The following is a 24608-nucleotide window of genomic DNA, read 5'->3' on the forward strand; positions in this document are numbered from 1 at the left end:
GTAGGTCTTGATGTAGGGTCTCTGTACTTGAGTGGGAGTGGCAGCTGGGGACCAGAGCACTGATAAGTGTGTGCTACACCCGATAGGAGGCATTGGTTGAGGTGGTTGGTACTGGTCCGCTAAGTTAGTTAAGATAAGGTCAAGGGTATTTTGACCGTGTGATAATGACAGCTGGTCCTGGATATCAGTGGTGTCAATTTCATTATAATCCCCGCATAATACTAACTTGGCACATGGGTACCTAACTATGAGGTGGTCTGAGGTGGTAATGAGATGATTGATAAGAGTGTCTCTGGTGGGTGAGTGAGGCGGATGGTATGACACACAGATTATGATGGAAGCAGTGTGGCGCGGGTGGTCCCGTGGCACAACACGTACCCATAATGCTTCCACACCTGCTGGGACTTGAACATCCAGGCGTGACGGGCGTAGGTCATCTTGACAGAAGAGGGCAACGCCCCCTCCGCGTCTATGTGAACGAAGGTGATGAAAGAGTTGATATCCCTCAATATGACACGTTTCAGGCACAATTTGCCAAGCCTCACATATGGCAACGACGCTCACAGCGGCTGACCTGACTGTAGTTGCCAGCTCGTCGAACTTGTTAGCTAGGGAAGTGACGTTGGATAGCAGTAGAGACGGGAGATCATACCATATCCGTGGAACTTCAGTGTAATGGTACGGTCTGTCAAGGGTGGGTTTCTCCTGTTTCCAAGTGGAGGTTACGGTCCTAATGGGCTTATGTGTATGATGGCCCTGTCTACGGCTACGCGCGTGGAATATGTTCAGTGACTTGAGTCGCGCTATAACACTGCCATCAGGATAACCGTTCCCACGCTTTAGATGGTACAGAGTGAGTTGGGAGTAAGTGATTGGTGGCCATCTGTTGATATCTGTTGTGGGCGGACGAAAGTGTTTGTCTCCGGTGGCCATAAACTCACTGACGGTACTTTGAGGGCAACTGACACTGGTAGACATCTGTTAATATTTGTCAGTCGTAAAGACCATGGGTCCTTGTCCCTGGCGCTTGGGGTCGCCGACAGAGTTTTCACGATATATGTAAACACCGCGGTGGTCCTTGTCACTGGCACTTTGAAGGTGACCGATAAAGTGCCCACTGTCTGACTTTTCCTTGGGATGCACTATCGGAGCACTGTATGATAATCACGTATTGCACTGATGACTTGAATGTTTTGCTGAGAACGTCCCGGTGTAGTGAGGCTGGTAGGGCGTTGGGATATACCAAGATGCAGGGCCAACCGGCTCAGCCTGCACGCCAAAACCCGGAGCCCCTACAGGGCATGTCTTGTCTCACTGGTGGTTCCAGGTGTGTGGCCACGTGGCCAGGACAGTAGCTTGGGGCGATGCAGGTGTGCTCCAGCCTTCAGGTTAGGTCAGTAGACGTGTGTGTGTGTGTGTGTGTGTGTGTGTGTGTGTGTGTGTGTGTGTGTGTGTGTGTGTGTGTGTGTGTGTTATATATATATACCTTACATGTTGAGTGTTGACTGTTTTTGTTTGCTCACGTTTTATGTATGGTGGTGTTAATTTTTACTTGTTTGTGTTTGTTAATTTTCATGTTATTGTACATTTTCACATAATTCAATATAATTATTTGGAATTGCACATTTTTATACGTGCAGCTTTGTGTCTTGGTGTGGGTTTACATACGTATCAGAAGGTAGAGAAGGGAGAAAGGCTATAGGTTGAAGGGTATCTCGTGAGTCCCTAAAATGGCAAAACTTTTCTATGGGGAGATTAACACCTCCCAGACCAGGAGAATTACTGATAACTCAGCACTAAAAAAATAAGCAACAGAAGTAGGCAACACATCACTTCAGGAAAAGGCTGGAAAAACTACTCCAAGTCGGACGTCAGCATCAGACTTGAAATCATAAGTAAAGACAGGAATTGAGTCTGTATGCTGTGATGCAAGCGCTAAAAACACCATACGCAGCATCTATTCTTAATAGTTAGCTTTTGCCTCATTGAAGTAACGAGGGAAGTGCATATCAGGAAGAATTCATTAGAAAAATTGGCGTTAGCACGATATCCGGAAGAGTAAGGCAATCGTGGGTACCTAAAATAAATAGGAAAGTCATCTTCTCCCAACACACGCACGCTCTCTTCGGGGAGTCTGTGTACCTTTTGGGGAGTTATCAATTGTTGGCATCGTAGTTCAAATGGCATCACCCCTGGATTAGAAAAAACTTAAAAGCCCTAATGGTCAGACAAACACCAGTAAATTAGATGGAATTTATTGTCTTTAACCGAGTCGGTGTTGCCAAGGAGTAAGCTTCGAATTAATATATTTTTTTTTACCCCACTGACACCATAATGTAAGCGGAGATCAGCTCCTAAGAATTGTGAACCAACACCCGGAGGATATCCAGTATCCAGTGCACGGTCACACAAATTATTGAAAAATCGAAGGTGGGAACCAAGTGAGTTTTCTATCATAGATCAGCCCAAGAAAGCATGCTTCATCCACACGCAAAATTCTGTTCCCATATAAAAACAGGTGGAAGTGAAAAAAGTGCATGGCCACGATTTTCGTGAGGGAAAATAGGAACCACACCTATCTGCTTACTGGGATACCCTATTCGGCGCCACCTGAAGGTGGTGTTCTATCATTGCCATCGTTATTGCACAGAAAATTATCGGTAGCTCATCCACAATGACACTGTTTGTAATGAATGGCAAACAAAGTAACGCTGAGCACACTACCCTATAGGAGACCTTCGTTCTGGCACCTTAGAGCAGAAAAAGTGTTCCCTACCTAAACGACAAAGTCAAGATCAGCAAGAAAAGAATCTATTATGTAAGGCTTCCTCCGTCGTAACTCAAACTTCGCAGAACTCTTTAAAGTTTCCTTGCTTCCAAGCCGCATCATATGCCTTCACGAGATCGAAAAGAGGGTTATTATATGGTGCCGCTTGGCAGCAAAACACTATCATATCGAATATTCTAGTCGCTTCTTCGGGAAGCCACATTGGGTCATGAATATGAACCCTCCACACTCCAAGAACCAAACTAATCCCACGTTGAGCATTTTCCCAAGTACCTTGAACATATATGAATCCAAAGTTATGGGACGATAATTCAGGGCCTCAGAATGATCCTTCCCAGTTTGCCTTGTCCAAATACCATCTACGTGCATGTGAATAAGGTGGACCATGAGCCGAGCGACGAATGACCATGAAGTGACCACTACTATGTGGGTCATTGCCCACTTTTCACTCAGAGCTTACTGAGGTATGTGAGCATCCAATACATAGGTTGATTGCCGTGAGAAAGCCGGTCTGTACGTGGAAATGGGTCGAATCACCTAAATTGGTAACTTCTATCCAATAGGCCATTCAGTACTGTATGACAATTAAGGAATATCACTTGTATACTCTTAAGAAACAACAACATCCAATTAAAGCAAATTAAAAAGCAGCTGAAGTTTTACCCCCTACTGCACGCGGAGAGGACTAACGGATTAAACAAAAATGGCTCTGTTTCCACTAAGGCACCGCAGGAACACAGAAGCATGCAAGGCTACATAGTCTTGAACGAGTCTCCCTAATTAAAAATTTTGTTGATGGATTTATTGTTTAAGATGTTGTCTCTCCTTTGAAGATTAAAAGACCTGCAGTCAACTACGATATGGTTGCCTATCAGGTCAGTGTGACAGGAGTTGCAGCGAGGGGCCTGTTGGTCAGCTCCACTCTTAAACATAAAATTATGTGTGAGGTGGGAATGGCCAATCTTCAACTTCGTTAAAACGATACCGTAATATCTTTTGGGGAAAACATGACGGCAACAACGGTTGAATGAAAAGTCTAATCTCTCGCAGTTTAGAAATTGTTGTCAACAAACGAGTGGATCCACCTCTTCAGGTCACTCACGACAAAGAAGGCAAACTAACTGCCCCCAACTCCACCCTCCAAAAACAAAAATTCCCCGTCTTCGAAAGTGCAGATAGACCAGCCACTCCTACACCTCTTGGACTGATGGGTGTTTGGGTATTAACTGTTCCAGTGAAGATGAAACACATTTAGAGTCGGTATGAAGAACATACTGTACCCTATTATTGTAAGAGTTAAAGATGTGCTCTACTGCAGTAAGGAATGTTTGTAGTTCAGCGGTAAAAATTATGCAAATGGTACGTAATCTTCTCTTTATAATGAAGTTGTTGACCACTACTGAAAAATCAATACCATTCGCTGACTTAGAATCATCTGTACAGATGTTGGTCTGGTGCAAGTGCTGAACACTGTGTTCCAGGAACTCTGCCTTGAACTTTTGGGAGTGTTCAACTTTTTCCCAGTCCTAACTGGAGAGAACTCCAACTCAGGTCGTCACCAGGGAGGTGATTTGGAAACGGAAGCTTCGGTAACTTGGGCTGTTGTTATACCTACAATGCCTTGGGTACTCGTGGTCGATTTGCCAAACGGTCGACAGGTCGTTTTACAAATTGGAAGCTCGGGTTGTGCTTACAGGTCAAGACTCAAGATAAATATCTAAGTCCTAACTCCTCCCTATACAGTAGATAGCAAATGGGGGCCATCCCTGAATCTACCTATACACTATCAACAGGGGAGGTTCTGTAGGCACCCTTACAGATTATTAATCCAATATTGTGGATTACATCTAGCTTTGCCAGATGAGTTTTGCAAGCAGACCCGTAGATCTGACTAGAAAAATCCATTCTGCTTAGGCATAGCGAGCAGTAAATAGTACAAGAGCATTAGCATAAAGCTTGAAAACATTTTAAGAAAGCTGAATTTCTTAAGAGAGCTTCAGAATATCATTCTTATTGACCTAATGCAAAGTTCTGCATGTTCCACCCTGAGGTTTTAGAACAATGATTCTGGTGTCAAAACCCATGTTTTTGTGTAAGGTGAATTCAGTCAAGCCATCAAAATTTAAGTTTAGATTGAACTATTGGGCAAAAATTAAAACAGCTTCCTACGAGGCAATAAAATGTGTAACATTTATCTTAGTTTACAAGATGGAAAAAATACTTTTGTAGTTATAATGGTGTAAAGTTTAAATTGAGCCAGTGGAATCACTGTTTTTTATTCCTTATTTATAAGTATCTTACTTCTAATATGGCCACCATGGTGAAATTCATATTCAACATATTTTATACCTACACCCTATAAGTTGTAAGTACTGTAGTCAAAACGAGAATAAGTTTAAAAATTATATACCAATCTGTGCTATAATAGCCAAATATTATTGCAATAAATTGCTCTGATAAATCAATGACTAACACTCTCACTACAATACATAATTACCTTAAGTATCAAAATGTAACAATAATTCAATGACAGAGTTTGGAATCATATTTCCTCTGGGAAAAGAAAACATACGGTAGTATTGCTTTAAATTCAGAACAAAAAGAACAATTAACTGTCAACATAATAAGATGAAAATATTGTTTCTTATGTGAAGAATTCAGTATATAATTGTCAAATAAATACCAAGTTAATCGTCGTCTTGAACGGTGCGAGAATCTTTACAATTATGGCCAGAACAAACACTGCACAAGAAGGTATACTCTAACCTTGCCTTGTAACAACCACATGACTTGCCACTACCTCCCTTGCAGCCACAATATATAATTTTCAAAACTGTCTCTGGAGCAACTAACTGGTCTGTCAGTCTCCACAGGAACGAGCAGCCCCCTTCCCCAAATTCAGTGGTGATAACTCATTTCCCAGCCACTGATGAATGGTATGATATGCTCTAGAAATAGGGAACCTGGCAGATGCAGAAGTTGGTGGAAGTAATTCTACCTTGAAGTCAGATGAGGAAAGTGATGCTCTGCGGATAGATTGGAAATACATGATGTAGCGATGTTTGTTCAGGGGCTATGATTTACCACCTCCATAAAGTTTGAGTAGAAACAACTCTCCCACTTACGCTACATCATCATGAGTACTATAAGGATGATAAAAAATACTCTGGCAGCCCCAATCATCACCATCAGACAGCATTGAAAGAGACTTCTTCTTCCCCTGGTTGAAGAGGGCAGACGCAGTATCACACTCAATGATTGCGTGGACAAACATATGGAGGTCCAAGTTTGGAGTGGCTTGTGCGACCATCATCACCAGCAAATCTGTGTCAGTTGCCACATGATTAACAGATGATTTTTCCTTTGAGCTAAATCCATGGTAGTCGATGCAATTAGCAAGTCTGCATCAGCAGTGCTCTGCTTGACCGTCTCACCAATGGCTTCAAGTTTCACCATCAGTTCTCTTATTAATCGATCCTTATTTCTGCTATCACCTAAAAGTGCCTTATATTATGTAGTGGCTTTCATTCTCAACTCAAATACATCAGAAGAGACGTTCTGCTTTTCTCTTCATTGTTGTTATTGCAGCTTTTGTTGATGCAGTATCTTATCAGTCAAACACTAAGATGTTCTACAGTCCATAATTTTCCACTATAAATGGTTACAGACCTGGTCGTACAGGGCATCAGTTGGCCTGGGCAAGCTTTGGAGGAGGGGAGCGCCATCAAGAACACGAAGCTGGACACTCCCTTTGCACTGAGAGCATTTGTCATGAAGCTCGTTGTAGTTTTTCTCATGACTCCTTTATCAAATATAGAGGTTTGGTTGCCTAGCAAATTAATTAATGAAGATATGACTCTATCTCAGAACTCTCTTTCATCATGCATGTGTTCCTCATGAATAATAATGTCCTGTTCACTTCCACTTCGTGCACCACTCTTTCTGATTACTCGATCATTTCGTTTCTACTCTAGGTCGGCATATGTTTGGCCAGTCATTACAGAAGCAGCCTTGACTCCAAGTTCAAACGTGTGATCTGCATTTACACACTTGTCTGCAACGACACCATTTGCTATGCGGGCCAGTGAGTTATGCTTTACATATAAGAATAGACAGTGCATATGCAGCCAGTGAAGGAAGGTTCTCATGAGTCTCTCGTATCTTTAGCCCCTACGCCCGGGATAGGGTGCCGCTGGCCATACCCCCCATGCGGGGTAAATGAAGAAAAAGTAAATAATTCCAAAAATAATATCTAACCTTCATTTTTTTTTTACGAGGATTAGCCCACCCGAGCATAGGGCACTGACCCACATCAGGGCCTGAGGTGCGGAAATGTAATAATACTAATAATAATACAGGGTAATAATAATAGTAATAATTCATAGTACCGAAAATAAAATTTATGGTACAAAATTTAAAATTATAAATAAAATAATACAACAATAATAATAATAATAAACCATTGAGAAATACTATATATATATATATATATATATATATATATATATATATATATATATATATATATATATATATATATATATATATATATATATATATATATATATATATATATATTTTTTTTTTTTTTTTTTTTTTTTTTTTACATCCTTGTGTAAGGTGAAGCGCAGAAGCGTTTACAGCGCCCAACAGGGAAGCATGCTAAGTTCATGCTTGCCTTTATGTCTCGTGAGTTAAGGGCGTAGAAGCCTGAAGAGTCAAGGGCGTAGAAGCCTGAAGAGTCAAGGGCGTAGAAGCCTGAAGAGTCAGTGGTTTATGCCACCAAGTTATTGGAAGCTCCAACAACTTTCCCTGAATACGAATTCGCAACTTTCGACGTACAACAGGTACCTACTTTACTGCTAGGTGAACAGGGACTAATGGGGGCTAGGAAGTAAGTCCAAACAACTTCCACCGGCCTGGGAATCGAACCCCTGACATCTAGCTTGCGAGGCAAGAATGGTACCGCTTCTACCACCGGTCCCCCAATGCAAATATTAAAAAAAAAAATATCAAAAGAGAGAAACAATTACTGTATGTTTTGTTGTCAATAGTATGAGAAACAATTGAGACCCTGCAATTGTGTGTAAATGAGGCAGAAAGTCAGATTTGCAGCCTGGGACTTGGTCAATGATAAAACAATAAAAAAGAAGTAAGAAAAAATATATTGACCCTCTAGAAACTTCCCTGGGGCCGCAGTGGCAGGAAAATGGCAGCGCGGAGCGAGGCAGATAAGGGGGTGGCGTAGTTTTGACGGTGTTACAGAAACTGAGCAATCAAGAAGGCAAATATCTTTAAGTTCCGTTACTTTAACTTTTAATCTAATTTTAATCTCAAAATTTTAAATGATATCTACCTGTGTATGTATCGAGGCTTTTTGATTGAAATGATTTAGTTATAATACCTTGTAATACTCATGACCAATTACGTAACAAATGAAAATATGTTTTTGTTTTGTGAACTTTATAGTTAAGTTTTACTGTAAGTTTAAATATTATAGCATTACTTTAATCAAGTGAATATTTGACACCAAACTCTTGGTTGACACGACAACACCCAACACAGTATGACGTATAAAATATGCAAGCTTCGTTAGTTTAACAAATTTATTGACAAATCCCGGAGTACAGTTTGCCTATTCAGAGTAATTTAGTCAGATCTTGAGACTTCTCACTGCCACGCAGGACAGAGAAATACACAAAGAAATACATCGTATTCATTGACAGCATATATATATATATATATATATATATATATATATATATATATATATATATATATATATATATATATATATATATATATATATATATATATATGCAAGTAAATCACTGTAGGTGCGCGTGATCCAGGTATATGCTGATAACCACAAGGAAAAAAGAAAACACGAAGTTCCCAAGCGCTTTCGTGTAATTCACTTCTTCAGGAGTGAGTACGGACTAAGGAGAAATACATAACAAGGCATATATATACAGTAGAGGAGGGTGAGATCAAGTCCACAATGATCAGGTTAGGTTAGGTTAGGTTAGGACTGAGTATCCTATCCTGAGGAGTGCCCAGGTAGCCCCGTATCCAGGTGAGAAGTTTACCAGTAATGCAAAAAGTGATAAGTTGATCTAGCATCAGGAATCGGTTCCCGATGTCAAACGCTGCCTTAAGGTCAATGAAGACAATAAAGCTCTCGGCCCGGGTGGTGCCCATGACTTCTGCGAGGCAGTTGTGTGTGGATCGACCAAGCATTAGTCCATAGAGGATAGGACAGTGTTTCTCAAACTTTTTCACTCCATTCCCCCCATGAGCAACTCTCAATATCCTCGTGGTCCCCCTTCAGTTCCCTCCCAAGCCCCTCACAAATAATGATGAAAATAAACTGTTTTGGTTCTCTTCCTTTATTTTAATGTTTACAATCATCAGACAGAATGCACATTTTGTTATATTTCACTGGGTTGGATGACATTGTTTCCTTTCAGTCAGTCGACTGATTAGAGGTTGAGTCACTGATAAAGCACATCTCATGTCACATTAATAAGTAGTAGACAATGGTAAGAGGACTCGAAGTGTGATCTCACTAACTTTTGGATATGACTGATATATTGAGCACCAGAATATAGTCAGAGATTTTTCTTCATAGGGATGGTGCTTCTGTTGCTCGCGTCTGCACATTCATTTTCCGGGTACTCACCGTTACCATGCTCGAACACCACAGGTGAGAACTGATAGTGTAGACTGGTCTTTAGTTTTTTCAGTGGAGACAATAAGACCGAGGTTCTCACAGGCTGCATGTACGTGGTTCTGGGTGATTTACATTTCACGATGAGTTTTAGTATGTGTAAGAATATCATCAGCATAGCTAATTGTGATATTGCTGGGGTTGTCTGGTATTGAATTTAATAATACATTCCTAAGAACACTTAACAAAGTGGAACTAAATACTCCACCTTGAGGGGTGCCAAGTTGCATATCTCTAAATTAACTTTTGTAACCCTGAAGCAGTGCAGCAGCACATCTGTTGGTTAGGTAACCACTTATCCAGTGGAACAGCCGACCTCCTATATCCATTTCAGCTAGTTCGTACAATATCAGTTGCCTATTAGTAATATAAAATGCAGCTTTTAGGTCAAGAAATGTGGTGTATCTGTGCCTTTCATCCCCATGCACAATTAGGAATGTAGTGATGCAATTATGTACACCTTTACCATGGGTGAAGCCATTTATATTAGGAGACATGTGTTCTCTGATTCTATATAAGAGTCTGCCAAGAACCATCCTCTCAAAGGTTTTACACAGGCAGCTGGTTCGTGATATGACACGAAATGCATCAGGCTGTCCTGGTTTCGGTATTGGTACAACAATACTGTTGGTCCATGATGTGGGAAGTTGGCCCTCGGCATGAATCATATTGTACAAGACCAATAATGGATTGCCCGGCACACGCCTTAGTAGTCTAACGATGTTGTAGGTGACTCCGTCCTCTCCAGCGGCAGTAGACCTACCTCTGGTGAGGGCGGCGCTAAGCTCCCACTCAGTATATGGAACATCACACTCATCGTGCTGTTTGCCCAGCATAGATTTAATGAGATTACTTCTCTCTACAGACTTAGCATCAAGAAGTTCTCGAGTCCTAGTCGGTAACATGTCATGGCTGGAGACAAGAACCCACTTTGTTATTGGTTCATTCGATTTTTGCAGCGTGTTTGGATGGCCCTAGTGGTGACAGTTGTAACACCTCCGGGTAGGGGGCTGAAAGTAAGTTACCTTCAGAGTCCGAGAGGCACCACGGACTCGAATGGTCTTGGGTGGGTCCCTCGAACCAATCCATTCTACAATGATTGCGTTCTTGCCCCTGACTCGCTTCGTCCTTCTGATGTTGGGATTGGCTTCCAGTAGTGTAGGGGTCTGGTACTGGTCGAGCCCTATGATTAAGATGGCTTTCTTGCTCATTTGTTGGGATGGTTGTTCCATGGTTATTCCCATCATGCTATTGGTGAGAGATCCCTGCTGGATCGTTTCAAATCAGAACATGATCTTGTGTACTGACTCTGAATTGAAACTCAGCATTTGGGTGTCTATCTTCCACATGATCCAACCATCGATACTTGACTTCAGATGGTGTACCTAATGGGAAGTTCAATCTTCACCTCATGAGGGTTGAGGTTGTAGTTGTTGGTCTCTAAGTTCTTCTGCCTTTGCGGCCTTCCGTTTGTTCTAGGACCGAACTAGTTGAAAGTCATCCTCTCCATTGGTGTCAAGGTCAACACCATAGTCAGCTGGCTCACTCAGTGCCCCAGGAGGGCTAGAGAAAGAAAATAGGTCTCCAGTCAACTCAGACTTGGTGGAGTTACAGGACTCGAACTACATACCTGAGTCAGAGGGCCGAGGACTGCTTGGCACTCCTAGGAAGTCAGCGGTGGTTGGGAGGCGCAACCCTCTCAAAGGAAAAGGCAAACTGACGTCTACAGCATATCAGCGGTGTGAGGGGAGGACATAACCGGGTCAGCCGCCAGGGGAAGGAGTGTGAGGTATTTCTACAGGGGGATGGAGATGTTCGGGGTACTTGGTTCTAACTACAGGAGCGAACATAAACACCTGTAGAATTCTGTAGGTTCTATTCAACGGAAATATACAAGGGTGCGCTTACAAGCACAGGTAGTCCTTACACTCCTATATGGGTCAACTGACCTCTCTCTGACCTCTCAGGTGACATGTGGCAAGTGGTACATTAGCAGCTTCCAGATGTCGCCAGGCACATATATCTAAGCGTGTGGTGACATGAAACAGGGGCATTGCCACACGCTACTGACTAGAGAAATAATGTGTATATATAGAGTACATACATGGTATACATACAACATACATAATATACATACACCTCCCCCCCCCTATACGCTCATAGCAAAGTCTTGAGCGGACCTTTCCTGTGGATCCGTTCTGAGCGTCGAGGGGCTTGATCACTGTGGGGGGAGGGGCGGATTTGGGACTCAGCACTGGTGATGGGGTCAGCAGAAGGTGTTACGGGGTGGAGAAAACGGCGGTTCCTCCACCACACACGACCACTGGGTAACCGCACCTGGTAGTCCCGTGACCTGCCGAGACCCATGACTACGCCCACTTTGTCCCAACGTAGGGAGGTCGGGTCCTGAACACGGACTTAGGTGCCGACACTCAACCTGGGGAGAGGACGGGCGTGGTCGTTGTAGCGGGTGACGACGTCTTGAACACTTTCGGCGGCTCGGCGATCACAATCCTCTGTCTTAGCCTGCCACTCCTTGGAGAAGGACTGAGGGTGAGCAGGGACACAAGAACGGAGGGGCGTCCATACAAGACCTGGGCAGGGGAGCGTCCGGTGTAATTGGGTGTGTTGCGGAGCTCAAGGAGACCTAGGTCGAAGGCCTCGCAGTCAATATTCCCAGAAGGGGCCACTTTGAGGATGAGGTGCTTCAGGGATTTGACAGCCTCCTCAGCGTGGCCGTTGGACTGCGGGTAATGGGGCGGTGACAACACACGCCGGACTTCCCATCGGTCGAGGAACGCAGCAAAGTCCCGGCTAGTGAACTGGGGCCCTTCGTTGGTTCGAAGGCACGCAGGAACGCCCACGTAACGGAAGTAGTGGTGGAACTTGCTGATGGTGGCGGCAGATGTCGTATCATTACCGCACTTGATGACAACCTGCCAACTAGAGAGACGATCGACGATAACCAGGAAGGACTCTCCTGACACACAGAAAAAGTCGGCCGACACAGACTCAAAGGGGCGGGTGGGGTTGTCGTCACTCGTGAAGAGTTCCTGGGTTGTAGTACTTGGCAGGGCTTACACACATGGACAGCATTGGAAATGTCGGAGTCGATGCCAGGCCGGAACACAGTCTGTCTTGCACGCCGTTTGGTGGCCTCAGCTCCACGGTGGCTGTCGTGGAGGCGAGCCAAGGCGTGGGGACGTGAAGCAGCAGGGACAACTATCGAAGGAGAGGTGTCACTGGCCAGAGGTAGGGGTAGGGCGACCGCAGGGTAGTTGCTGCTCCTTTCGTGCACCCTGTTGGCGTATTTTACCTCGAGAATCGGTGTTGGGAAGTCCTGGGAGATGATGGTCAACTCTTGGCGGTGTCTGTAGGACAGCAAAGGAGTCGGGACACCATTATGCACGTCAATCCAGGGTTGACATGACCTGTTACCAAAGGTGACATGTGCATAGAGTGAACCTAGGGCTGGGGCCATCTGTGAACCATCTGCCGTGACGCGGAGGTCCTTGGGAGGCGGTCCTAGATCACTTAGAGTGAGCCCCAAGCATTGCAAATGCTGGGGACCGATGACCGGTGCTGGGCAGCATCTCGAGACAGGATGACACACTACCGTAGGTCACGATGACGCTGACGTGCTTGGGGACTTCGGTTCTGGGACGCGAGGAGGAGTACACCCTCCTAATATGGGTCAGACTTTGTCCAGGGTCGTCGTGCTTCTAATTTGGCGACTGTGGGCGGCCCTCACTGGTGGAAGGGCGCTGCTGCTTCCGCCGGCGCTGTCCCTTGGGTTTGTTGGTCGGGCAACACTTGTTGTAGTGGCCGAGCTAACCACACACATTGCACTGGATGCGTTTGGCTGGGCACCGTACTGTAAGTGACCAGTGGCCCTTGCGGTCGCAACTGTCGCAGGTAGACTCAGCAGCTGGACACACCTGTGTTCCGTGCTGCCTACCACAGCTGTTACAAAGGGAGCCGGGCGTGGGCGTGGTGGGCGTAGACGTTGGGGCAGACTTCTTGTGAGGTGAGGCGTTGGACAAGCTCCTAGTCCTTAACACCCATCAGGATCACCTGCTTCAACTAGGTCTCCTCCCACTGCTGGTGATTACTGGGACATATGTCTATCTCTTCCGAGGCTCTCTTGAGTCGTACATAGAAATCGTCAAAAGTCTCGCCCTCCATCTGTCTACAGCTAAACACTTCCCCCCTGCGGGAAGCTTCATTCCGCTGACCTTTGATGTGCCGTTCTAGAACATCCAGTACCTCCTCTACAGAGAACAAAGACGTCGGGGGCACTTGCAACGTATGTTCCAACACATGCTGTGTTCCCAAAGACAGGCACATACGCAGCTGAATGAGTTGTTTAGGCTGTGGCAAGCTCTGGAGATCCACCATTGTAGCATAATCAGTCCACCATCGCCGCCACTCGCGAAAAGTCTGGAAAGTCTCGTCAGGCTTCAAGGTGGGTGGGGGTTGGACACCCGCTTTGGCAGAAGGCGTTGACGAGGTATCTGAGCCAGTTGGTACTGCAGCAGTGGAAGGGCCAAGGGCTTGATTAGCAGTGAGGCTAGATGTCAAAGCTGCAAACCGTTCACTATCTTCCAATCTCCTTTGGTGGTATCTGTTTGATTCGACTTGTCTCCTCTCTTCGTCCTCAGCACGTCTTCTCGCTTCGTCCTCACGCCTTTCCTCCCTCATAAGCTTCATCAGAGCAATTTTCTCTGAAGACAAGGCTGAGGGTCGAGGGGTGTGGCTGGGAGATGTGTTGGGAGAGGGTGGGGCGTCGCGCTCTGACTGGTCATCCATCTCTGTAGAGCTGTCATCCGTCTGATTCATCCGGGCGCTCGGGACACCGCTGCATGAGGCCCGGGGCATAATTACTTTATCTGTATATTGTATCTCAAATCAGTGTTGACCGGTCAGCCCGTCGTATCAAACAGATCTGAGACAACAAAATTAATTGAATACACAGATAAGTAACTTATATATATATATATATATATATATATATATATATATATATATATATATATATATATATATATATATATATATATATATATATATATATATATATATATATATATATATATATATATATATATATATATATAAATATATATATATATATATATAATCAACGACCTCACCAGCAAGGAATCGAACCCTCGACCTACTGGGTGGGACTAGGGAACGCTTACCGGCTACCCACAAGGACACTAAAAGCAGTTCTAGACTCTGTTATATTTCACACAAAGCCTGTTCATCGAGCTGATGGCGCCGTGAACCTCATTGGGAAACTGCCCGTGCCTCGTATGTGGTGTCAGTAGCATTTTACCGAATCCAGCTGGTATGAAACGTGAGGTACATACATATATACTTCATTTTTAGTCCATATAACACGCGGACTTTGAACATATATATATAGAGGCACGGGCAATTATAATATATATATATTATATGATATATATATATATATGATATATATATATATAAATATATATATATATATATATATATATATATATATATATATATATATATATATATATATATATATATATATATGAAGAAATGACCTGCAGTCAGTGTGTTCGTGCGTGGGTTGGTGTGTGTAGGCGGTGGAGCGCGGAGGGAGGCGAGGCGCGAGGAGGGTGAGCAGTGGGGGGTGAGTTACCCTTGAGGCAGCCTGGGACGGTTGCGCTGACGCACCACTCCTCACAAATGCCCTATATCAGCCTTCCACCTTAGGGAATCCTTTAAAACAAGGACACACACTTTAACACTACACACACACGAGGGGCACTTAAAGACACTTCACAGGAAATTGCGGTCACTGCACACTGCTCAAAACTCGTTGGTCATTCAAACGAATTTTTGGGGGAGACAATGGCGACAGATGACGGAGTTGACGGAGGAGGTCTACCGGCCTTGATTTTACACGAACGCACATATTTCCACTTTTTTAATCGATCACTTGATACTTACTGCGCCATGGAGATGTTCGGGGTACTTAGTTCTAACTACAGGGGCGAACATAAACACCTTTAGAGTTCTGTAGAGTTCTTATTAACGGAAATATACAGGAGTGCGCTTACAAGCGCAGGTAGTCCTTACACTCCTATAGGGTCAACTGACCTCACTCTGACCTCTCAGGCGACATGTGGTAAGTGGTATACTAGCAGCTTCCAGATGTCGCCAGGCACATTTATCTAAGCGTGTGGTGACATGAAACGGGGGCATTGCCACACGCTACTGACTGGAGAAATAATGTGTATATATAGAGTACATGCATGGCATACATACAACATACATAATATACATACAGTTTGGAAATAGGGTAGTGGATGAGTGGAAAAAATTACCAAACATCATCTTTAACTAGAATACACTGGATAGCTTCAAATAAAGGTTGGATGGATATATGAGCAATAGGGGTTGTGTGTAAACAGGACTGCCCAGTATGGGCCAATATGCTCCCTGCAGTTCCCTCCATTCTTAAGTTCTTATGTTGTTATATTGTACAGTTATTTGCAGTTATATAAGTCTATTATCAGTTACATACTTTGTACATTTACTCTTGAATTATGCATTCCTAAAACGAGCTATGAATATATATATATATATATATATATATATATATATATATATATATATATATATATATATATATATATATACTCTGTATATGCAGTATATATTCATATCATTTTTGTCGGAAATTTATATTGTCGAGTTCTTCTGTATTTTCGATTTCAGGTTCGGCTCATTAGGTTCGATTGTCTATTCGTTTGTTTCGTTGGGTTTGGTTAGGTTTACATACTGGAGATTCTGTCAGGTCCTAATGGCTTCTTTGGCTAAGTTAGGTTATACAGTTATTGTATTAGCCTCTGTCACATGTAGACACATTGAGCATACAGCTACATAAGCATTTGTTCTTTCACACCTCCTTGGGTGGACAGACCATAAACATTTGTTCTTTCACACCTCGGGTGTACATCCCATTAAGACTACAGACTGGGGCGAGGGTCACTCATCCGAGCCCTTCAGGAACACGACCTCCTGCCTGATATTGTTGTCACCCCTGCTGTTGGTTCGTCTCCTTTTACCTGGCTGGATTTTCAACCTGAAGTGATTGCCCTCGGTGGACCGCTCCCGAAATCCCACGTGAACCCTGTTATTCTCTGCAAATACCACCTCTCCAGGATCGCCCACTGGTCCCCAGGTAGGTTCGTCTTCTACACTGATGGTTCTGTTGACCCCGCTACAGGTCGGGCCGGGGCTGGTGTCTACATCTCCCGTCCTGATGCCCCTGAGCCTATCAAACTGTCTCTCAAAGTTTCTGACGGGGCATCCTCCACTCAGGCTGAACTAATAGCCCTCTTTGCTGCCCTTCTCGCTGAGGAAGAAGCAGATGGTTTCTGCCCCTTGCTTGTCTGCTGCGATTCCAGGTCTGCTCTCGACGGGATCGCATTTGGATCAGGGGAAAATAAGGACCTCATCCTCCGAATACGAGGGTTAACATCCACACTTCAGGATGCAGGCCGTCCTGTGACATTCCTATGGATACCCAGTCATGTCGGTATCTTGGGGAATGAGGCAGCAGATGGCCTTGCCAAGACTGGCTGCAACAAGGCCACACCTGACTACGTTGTTCCTCGAACACTCTTACAGATTAGGACCCAAATTCGCCTCAAACAGAGAGAAGCTCGGGAAGCAGCCATCCCCTTGGACTCCCCGCCCACCTGGTACGATGTCCTCCGTAAACTTCCTGACCTCTCGTACGTCTACGGGAAAGGGTCGCGGAAGGGGGACGTGATTGCTGCCCGTATCATCATTGGGTATGACTTTGCTTGGGAGATTGGTATCCCCGCATCCCCTGAGCAACGCTCTTGTGCATTATGCAGAAGACCCGACAGCAGCACCCTTATCCACTACCTCCTAAGATGTCCCCACACACAACGTTTCCGTGACGCCTGCTGGACCACCACTCCACGACCCCCTGACGGAGACACGATGATCCTCCCCATACTGGCCAGATATTATGTAAATAACATTGATTATGTGTTAAAGGAATATCCTTCCTTCCTTAGACTTTAGTAAGCCCCTTTATAATATTTATACTGTATATATTTGTCACACTTGCCAGATGCTTCTGGTGTCATTGTACAGGGGTACCTAGTGACAGCACTAGGATCCCGCTTCCTGTATCAAGGAACAAACAGTTGAAATTGAAATGGAAATTGAATTGGTAGTAGGGAGGCGTAACCTTCTCTTGATGCGAGGTAAGTTGATCTCTAAGGTCCCATATGTATGTGAGAGGTAAGCGGTGAGTCTCCTGACTTCTACCCTCAACCTTGATGGCGGAGGCCCGGGTGCCACATTCACTGTGTAACGTCACACTGTATTTTCCTCTATATAGTTTGGTTATGGTACTTATACAGTCCACATTTATAGGGTCGAGATACCCAGATAGCTAAGGCACACAAGCCAGGTCAGGTCAGATGAGCGAGAGAGTGTGACCATCCCCCTTTGGTGCCTCTTGATGACTGTCTAGGATGGAGGCAGTGTGGCGCGGTAAGGCACGTGGCACAACACGTACCCGTAATCAGGGATGCAGTGCTGCCGGAGCTCACCGGAGCGCTGCTCCGGCACCTCTGTTTTGATCAATCAATCAATCAATATCGACGACGCCTTGTTCCCTCCCGGGAACTCCCCAACAGGGGGTGGCCATGGCAAAAATGTCTCCAGGCCATTTTTTCCTTGCACACATCACTTGCTCTCTGAAACACTCCCCCTCCCCTTCCCGTTCTTTCTTCAACAAACTCTCTAACTCTTTTCTCCCAGGTAGCGATTGGTCTACTCCTCCCAATATTCACCTCTCTTGCTATCAAAAACTTTTTTTGTCAGCCTGTCTTCATGCATCCTCGGCCCATGTCCATACCACCTTAGTGTATTCCCCTTCATGCACTCTACCACATCTCACTTCATACATGAAGTTATAGTAAGCTCTATATGTTACTATAAATCTATATCAATCAAGCACTCAACTTTATTTTGCATTAATAATACATATACAAAACTGAATATATCCTTATATAATTAATCTCTCCTTCAGATCAGCTTACGTTTTATGACTTATCAATATTGTAGAAAGACTTTGATAACAGGTGCACTTCTAAACACTTAAAATAGTAATATATATACGTATATATATATATATATATATATATATATATATATATATATATATATATATATATATATATATATATATATATATATATATATATATATATATATATATATATATATATATATATATATATATATATATATATGCATCAATAGATACGGTTTAGGAAAAGGAAATTATTTTGACAGCTCCGGTACCTTAAAAATTTGCACTTCAATACGTACCCATAATGCCTCCACATACACTGATACTAAAACACCCAGGCATGACGGAAATAGTTCATCCCTCCGTCCGTCCATATGTACGAAGGTGGTAAAGGAGTTGATATCCCTCAATGTGGCAAATTTCAGGAACAATTTGCCACGCTTCACAGATGGCAACTCTGTTGGCAGTAACTAACTTGACTGTAGTGGTGATCTCATTAAATTTGTTGGCGAGGAAATTGACGTTGAAGAGTAAGAAGGTGTGGAGACCTTACCATATTCGGCGAGCTTCAGTGTATTGCTACGGTCTGTCAGGGGTAGGTTTCTTTTTGTTTTCTACTGGAGGTGATGGTGCTGACGGGCTTCTGTATATGATGTCCTTGTCTACGACTACGAGCATGGAATATGTTCAGTGATTTCAGTAGCACAATAACACTGCCGTCAGGATATCCGTTCCTTCGCTTTAAACTGTACAAGATATGCCTGGAATACTTCACAGGTGAACATCTCTTAATATCTGTTCTTGTGGACGTATGGAAGCATTTGTCCGCGGTGGGTTTTAACTCGATGGTGTCATTTTGAGGGCCACCGACAGAGTTTACATGGCGTAGTACACTGGTAAACACCTGTAAATACTTGTCTAGTCGTAAACACCGCGGCAGTCCTTGTCTCTGGCACTTTGAGGGTCCCCGACAAAGTACCCACGGGTTAGTACTATACTGGTGATTGTTAACGTAAATCACCTTTGTTTTTTTTTCTTGGGATACACTATTGGATCACTGTTTGATAACCAATCCTTGCACTGATCACTTGAATGTTTTGCTGATAGATCCCGGTGTAGTGAGGTTGATAAAGAGATGGGGGAAGGCAGGGTGTACAGAGGGGCAGGAGTCCAACAGGCTGAACAGGCTGCCAGGCAGCGCCTATAGGACACGTGTTGATTCTATGAGAGCTGACTGATATGTTTGAGTGTGTGTGTGTGTGTGTGTGTGTGTGTGTGTGTGTGTGTGTGTGTGTGTGTGTGTGTGTGTGTGTGTGTGTGTGTGTGTGTGTGTGTATGTGTGTGTGTACAGTAAGTTTCGTGAACAAGTATGTATATGGAGATGTAGATCTTATTGACAATAACATTTTCATAAATTTAATTTGTGTTATTAATATGGAAGATATTATACAAAACTTGGTGGGTTCTGGCACAGGTTGGACTGCCCTGCATGTGGCAATAGATGCAGACAGCGAGCCAAGCGTAGAGATGCTCCTTAAAGCCAATGCAGATATTACCTCTAAAGATAAGTGGGGGGGCACATCACTGCACCTTGCTGCGACTCGTAACAGCTTAAGAGTTCTGAAGCAGTTACTCAACAAAGCCAGCTGTGACCGTCATGCACGGGATAAGTCGCAATCAACAGCACTTCACTGTGCAGCAATGAATGGGAATGTGGAGGCGATGCAGATCCTGGTGCAAGCTGGCCTCAACCCTGACACCAAGAACAGCTCAGGCAACACACCAATGGATTCTGCAAGATTGGCAGGTCATGAACATGCAGAGTGGTGGCTGAGGAAATTACCACGTCCCGGACCTACTGTTGAGACACCTAGTCCCGTGTTAATGGTAAGTTGTTTTCTTGAAGCATCTACTATACAGGGTGTCCATAAATGATTACCCTAAAACAGTATGCTCTCATGCTTTAATTAGGGTAATCATTTATGGACATCCTGTACATCAATTCGGAAGTACCACTGTCTCTCTTCATTACAGCACTTAGTAATATCACAGATGGTTAGAACTATTACTTGCAATACATTGTAATAGTTCTATAAAATATTTGGCGTGTGTGTGTGTGTGTGTGTGTCCGTAAAACAGCATCTTTTTTGTGTTTTTAAGGATACTCGCTATACATAGCTACTGTTATGGAGATAGAGGACTGAAATTTTGCATGGAGATGTGCACCTGATAAAAAAAACTACCTTTACAACTCCCGTGCGAAATAAACTGACACCATGAACGAGAGGTTTGATACAGGCTTATGATGCATTCCTCGCATTGGTAGCCCTGGGTGTCTAAGGGTGCGGCTACACGTGCTCGAAACAAGTCATCGGTATTCTGAGACGAGGTAACAGAGTTAGTGCTGCTACACTAACACAACCTGTAACTTGATCAGAACCCTATGCCTCATTTCCCCTTGTATTTTGATCGGTGTTGTAGCACCCTAATAATGAGTGCTGACAACATATCCTGACATCGTGAATAATGAATGTATATATTGTATGTGAACTGACCCTGATTATTTTGCAGAGAGATAATTTAGTAAGCTTAAGACCTCTGTATACTGACAACAGTGTGTAAAGTAATTGATATTGTTCTTAGCGTTTCGGCCTAAACCATTGTGGATGCTTATCACTACAAATAATCACCACTCTCAAGTAAATGTTATTATCACATTGTATCAGTTACCGCTTCCTGATAACTCAATATTGACATGTGAAACCACTTGTCAAGGTGGATAGGCTGCAATGACTTAACACTTAAATAAACGTTTTTACTTGATTTACCCATCTGGCAGATGGTAATATTGTGCATATGTGCCATACAGATCATGATAGAATAATTTTGTTTTGTTTTTAAAGCATATACCAGTCATGTATCCCAGTCATTTATTTCTATGTTTTGTTTACTTCTGGGTAAGGAAAACAATAATGGCAGGTCTCTTTTATTATATCAATACCTGGTGTAACCGCCCCCTGCAGCTATGCCCTCGGGATTGTCTTCTTTTTTTTCTTTTCCTTTTTTACGGGAATAAGCCCACCCGGCCACAGGTCAAACGACCCACAACGGAGCCTGGGGGGGGCGAAAAAAAAAGAACAGAAAGAAATTGAAAATAGAGAAGAAAAAGGTTATACTGTGTAAATCTACACCACGAAGATACCGGAAAACCAGCTTTTTAAAGTGAGACAGATTGTATAAGTATGGAAACACAGAAGAAGGTAGAGCATTCCACAGTTTGGCTGTGTGAGGAAAGAAGGATATACTACAACGGGTTATTCTAGTGTGATCGACATCCACAGAGAAACGGTGGTATGCGACCATTGCATTGCATTAGAGTGATGCCTGTTGCGAACAGTTTGAGGGGTGCTTGCTAGACCAAGGTCATTGCGAATGCTGACTGCAGGACTGAATGAATCAGCAGTACTGGAAGATGCAATGGCCTGGGTGAAAGACGTAAAAAATGCGTAAGTCCTGTGAAGTAATTATGGCGATTTACATACATACTCGTACTCGTACTCCATTTATTTCAGCAACTTTCTTATTTCAAAATAAATTCATCACCTGGCCCCTCCTCATGAGTTGTGCATTTCCTCCGAAGCGCCAGTTTCCTCATGTCGCTTAATCCATAGAAAGACGATAGGTCTTGTAACGCCAGTCCCCCGAGCAGTTTCGGAAATATCGATGCCCTCCCGGTGAAGGGCGATAATAGCTCCTCGCGTAGCCTGTGAGGTTCCCTTGCTGTATGAGCCGATCACGCCAGGAATGCAAAACTTCAACTCTGAGAGGTTTATTAACACATAGCCACTTAAAACAAACATAACCCCAATACTAGATTTTCTGGAATTATTGAGCCAATAGTAAAACGTCGTTGGGCCGGTTTCCATTATGACGACATTCGAAACTGTGGAGCTAATTAGATGTTTCGAAACAAGCATGGGAAGTTTCCAATACGAATGATAGAGAAAAAATTTCATATTGAGTCATTATCCCAAAGTGCAGCAGCAATACAGTCCCCCCGAAAAGTTTCGTTAAATTTTCCGTCACTACAATTTGAAACGCAATACATAATGCTTTGATATGATCCCAGTGCATCATCATAAGTTGGTATGCCTGCAACATCGAGAGGTAAGGGTTAATATTGAGGAAAGAAATCGTCCTTGAATTGCATGCTACAGTAGATACTTCAATACAATAAGAAATCCATTAAGCAATATTACTGTATGTATCGTTCGAAAACGTAGATCCTCGTTCATGCTCAAAGGTCGCTGATGTAGAAGTACCAACCTTTCAGACAAATTGCTAGGAAAGCCTCTAATCCCATCGACCCCATGGATAACGATACTTTTTTGGGGGGACTGTACAAGCTCCCTCACTAGTGTGTTTACAGGAGCTCGTCATGTTTTCTGCAGTGTGGCAGCAATGCATTTGGTTATAGGAAACACGTAACAGTAAACATATTATGGAATCGGAGTAAAAAAAAATATTAAAACAAGTATATAAATGTCAAGATTTGTGGAATGTTTATATGTTTAATAATATATGCATTAAATAGACTCTTATTAGAGCATATCTTTTGCCAAGTGGACAGTGGTATACCGAGGTGAAGTGACGTAAAGATAATGTGGGGTGGGAAGTGGAGGCAAGTGCCCCTCTACCTACATGTATTAGCCCCTGTCTCATGGCAATAACAGTTATATAAATTTGGGTTAATACATTTAATTTATATAATCCAATCACCCTCCTGTAATTTTCCATAAGCTGTGAGGTGCCATGTGCTGTTCACGTGAGGGGAAATTCCTCTATCAGTAAGCCGACCTTGAGAATGTAGGGTTAGCCCAGTCTCTCCTTCAGGACCTCCCCTCACAGGCACCAGTCTTCTTCACTTGGGTCTCACGAGAATCGGACGGATGACCTAACTCAGTCAAGCTGAACCCCCATCCTTAACTAACACTCACAGGTTACAGTGTTAATTACGGTGCATCTACTAATAGACTGTGACCAAAATATTTTTACCAATAAATGGAAAAAGACCATTTTGGGTTTGTAACTTAACCCCTCAACTTATTTATATATAGGCCAAGTTAAGGGAACTCTACCCAAAGCTTATATATACAGTAATGGTATCCGTGAATGACGAACTATTTACACTCAAGTGAGGCTTAAGTATATTATGCAAACAACATTCATACTGTTCCTGTTAAACTTTGGCCATAGTGTAAACAAGAGGAGGTTTGACGTTAATTGCATGATTCTTTATTCACATGTGCTTGTTGCTTGCTCGAACAATCTACTATACTATACTAATAGAGGAAATAAAACAGGTAATAATAAAAAGAGTGTTTACAATCTGTCTCAGCAGCCGAGATGCATGTCACGTCTAGTTGTGTAAGGATGGTGAAATGTAAATAAAAATACGACTTTTTTTAAGCACAACAATTCCCTTTCTATAAGCTACACCTAATTTTTATCTGTAAAGAGATCAGGGCCATGCGAGAAGTGTGAATTGGCTGGTCTTTGATAACGTACCGAAATCAGTGTTTGACACTTGTGTCATTTAAGAAATTTTCGATCAGTTGATATTTCAGACATTTCATTTTCTGAAACCAGTATGAAGGTAACAATATATGTTGAATATGTTTTTAAATAAATTGTACGTGGTGGAAGAGACTTCAGACTTCTGTCCACCTCTTTTATTAAAATGGAAACATGTTGGCAACACTTTCGGTGTTAACGCAACATTTCATATTCATTTGTCACAGGCGACAATGGGAGGGTTTTTTCTGATCTATTATTTTGATGTAATCATTGTATCGTGGTGACGAATGGTGTATATAACGAATTTTCCATGTAATACCGAATGAACTATGTAAGAAAATAATCAATGACTACCGTTTGAGTTTATGTTCCATATCGACCAACACACA

The 24608-nt window shown here is 43.2% G+C and overlaps 1 protein-coding gene across 1 annotated transcript in view; it reads left to right on the plus strand.

The window, feature by feature from the left end:
* LOC121875195 (ankyrin-3-like) overlaps positions 1–24608 on the plus strand; it is a gene marked incomplete at its 3' end in the record, with an annotated part of 64776 nt that overhangs the window by 16957 nt on the left and 23211 nt on the right. Inside the window, 1 exon segment of the mRNA XM_042379644.1 lies at positions 20117–20529. Within this exon segment, the coding sequence (XP_042235578.1) occupies positions 20117–20529 (413 nt within the window).

The sequence above is a fragment of the Homarus americanus genome, unplaced genomic scaffold (genome assembly GCF_018991925.1).
Source record: "Homarus americanus isolate GMGI-L3 unplaced genomic scaffold, GMGI_Hamer_2.0 scaffold36970, whole genome shotgun sequence".
NCBI lineage: Eukaryota > Metazoa > Arthropoda > Malacostraca > Decapoda > Nephropidae > Homarus > Homarus americanus.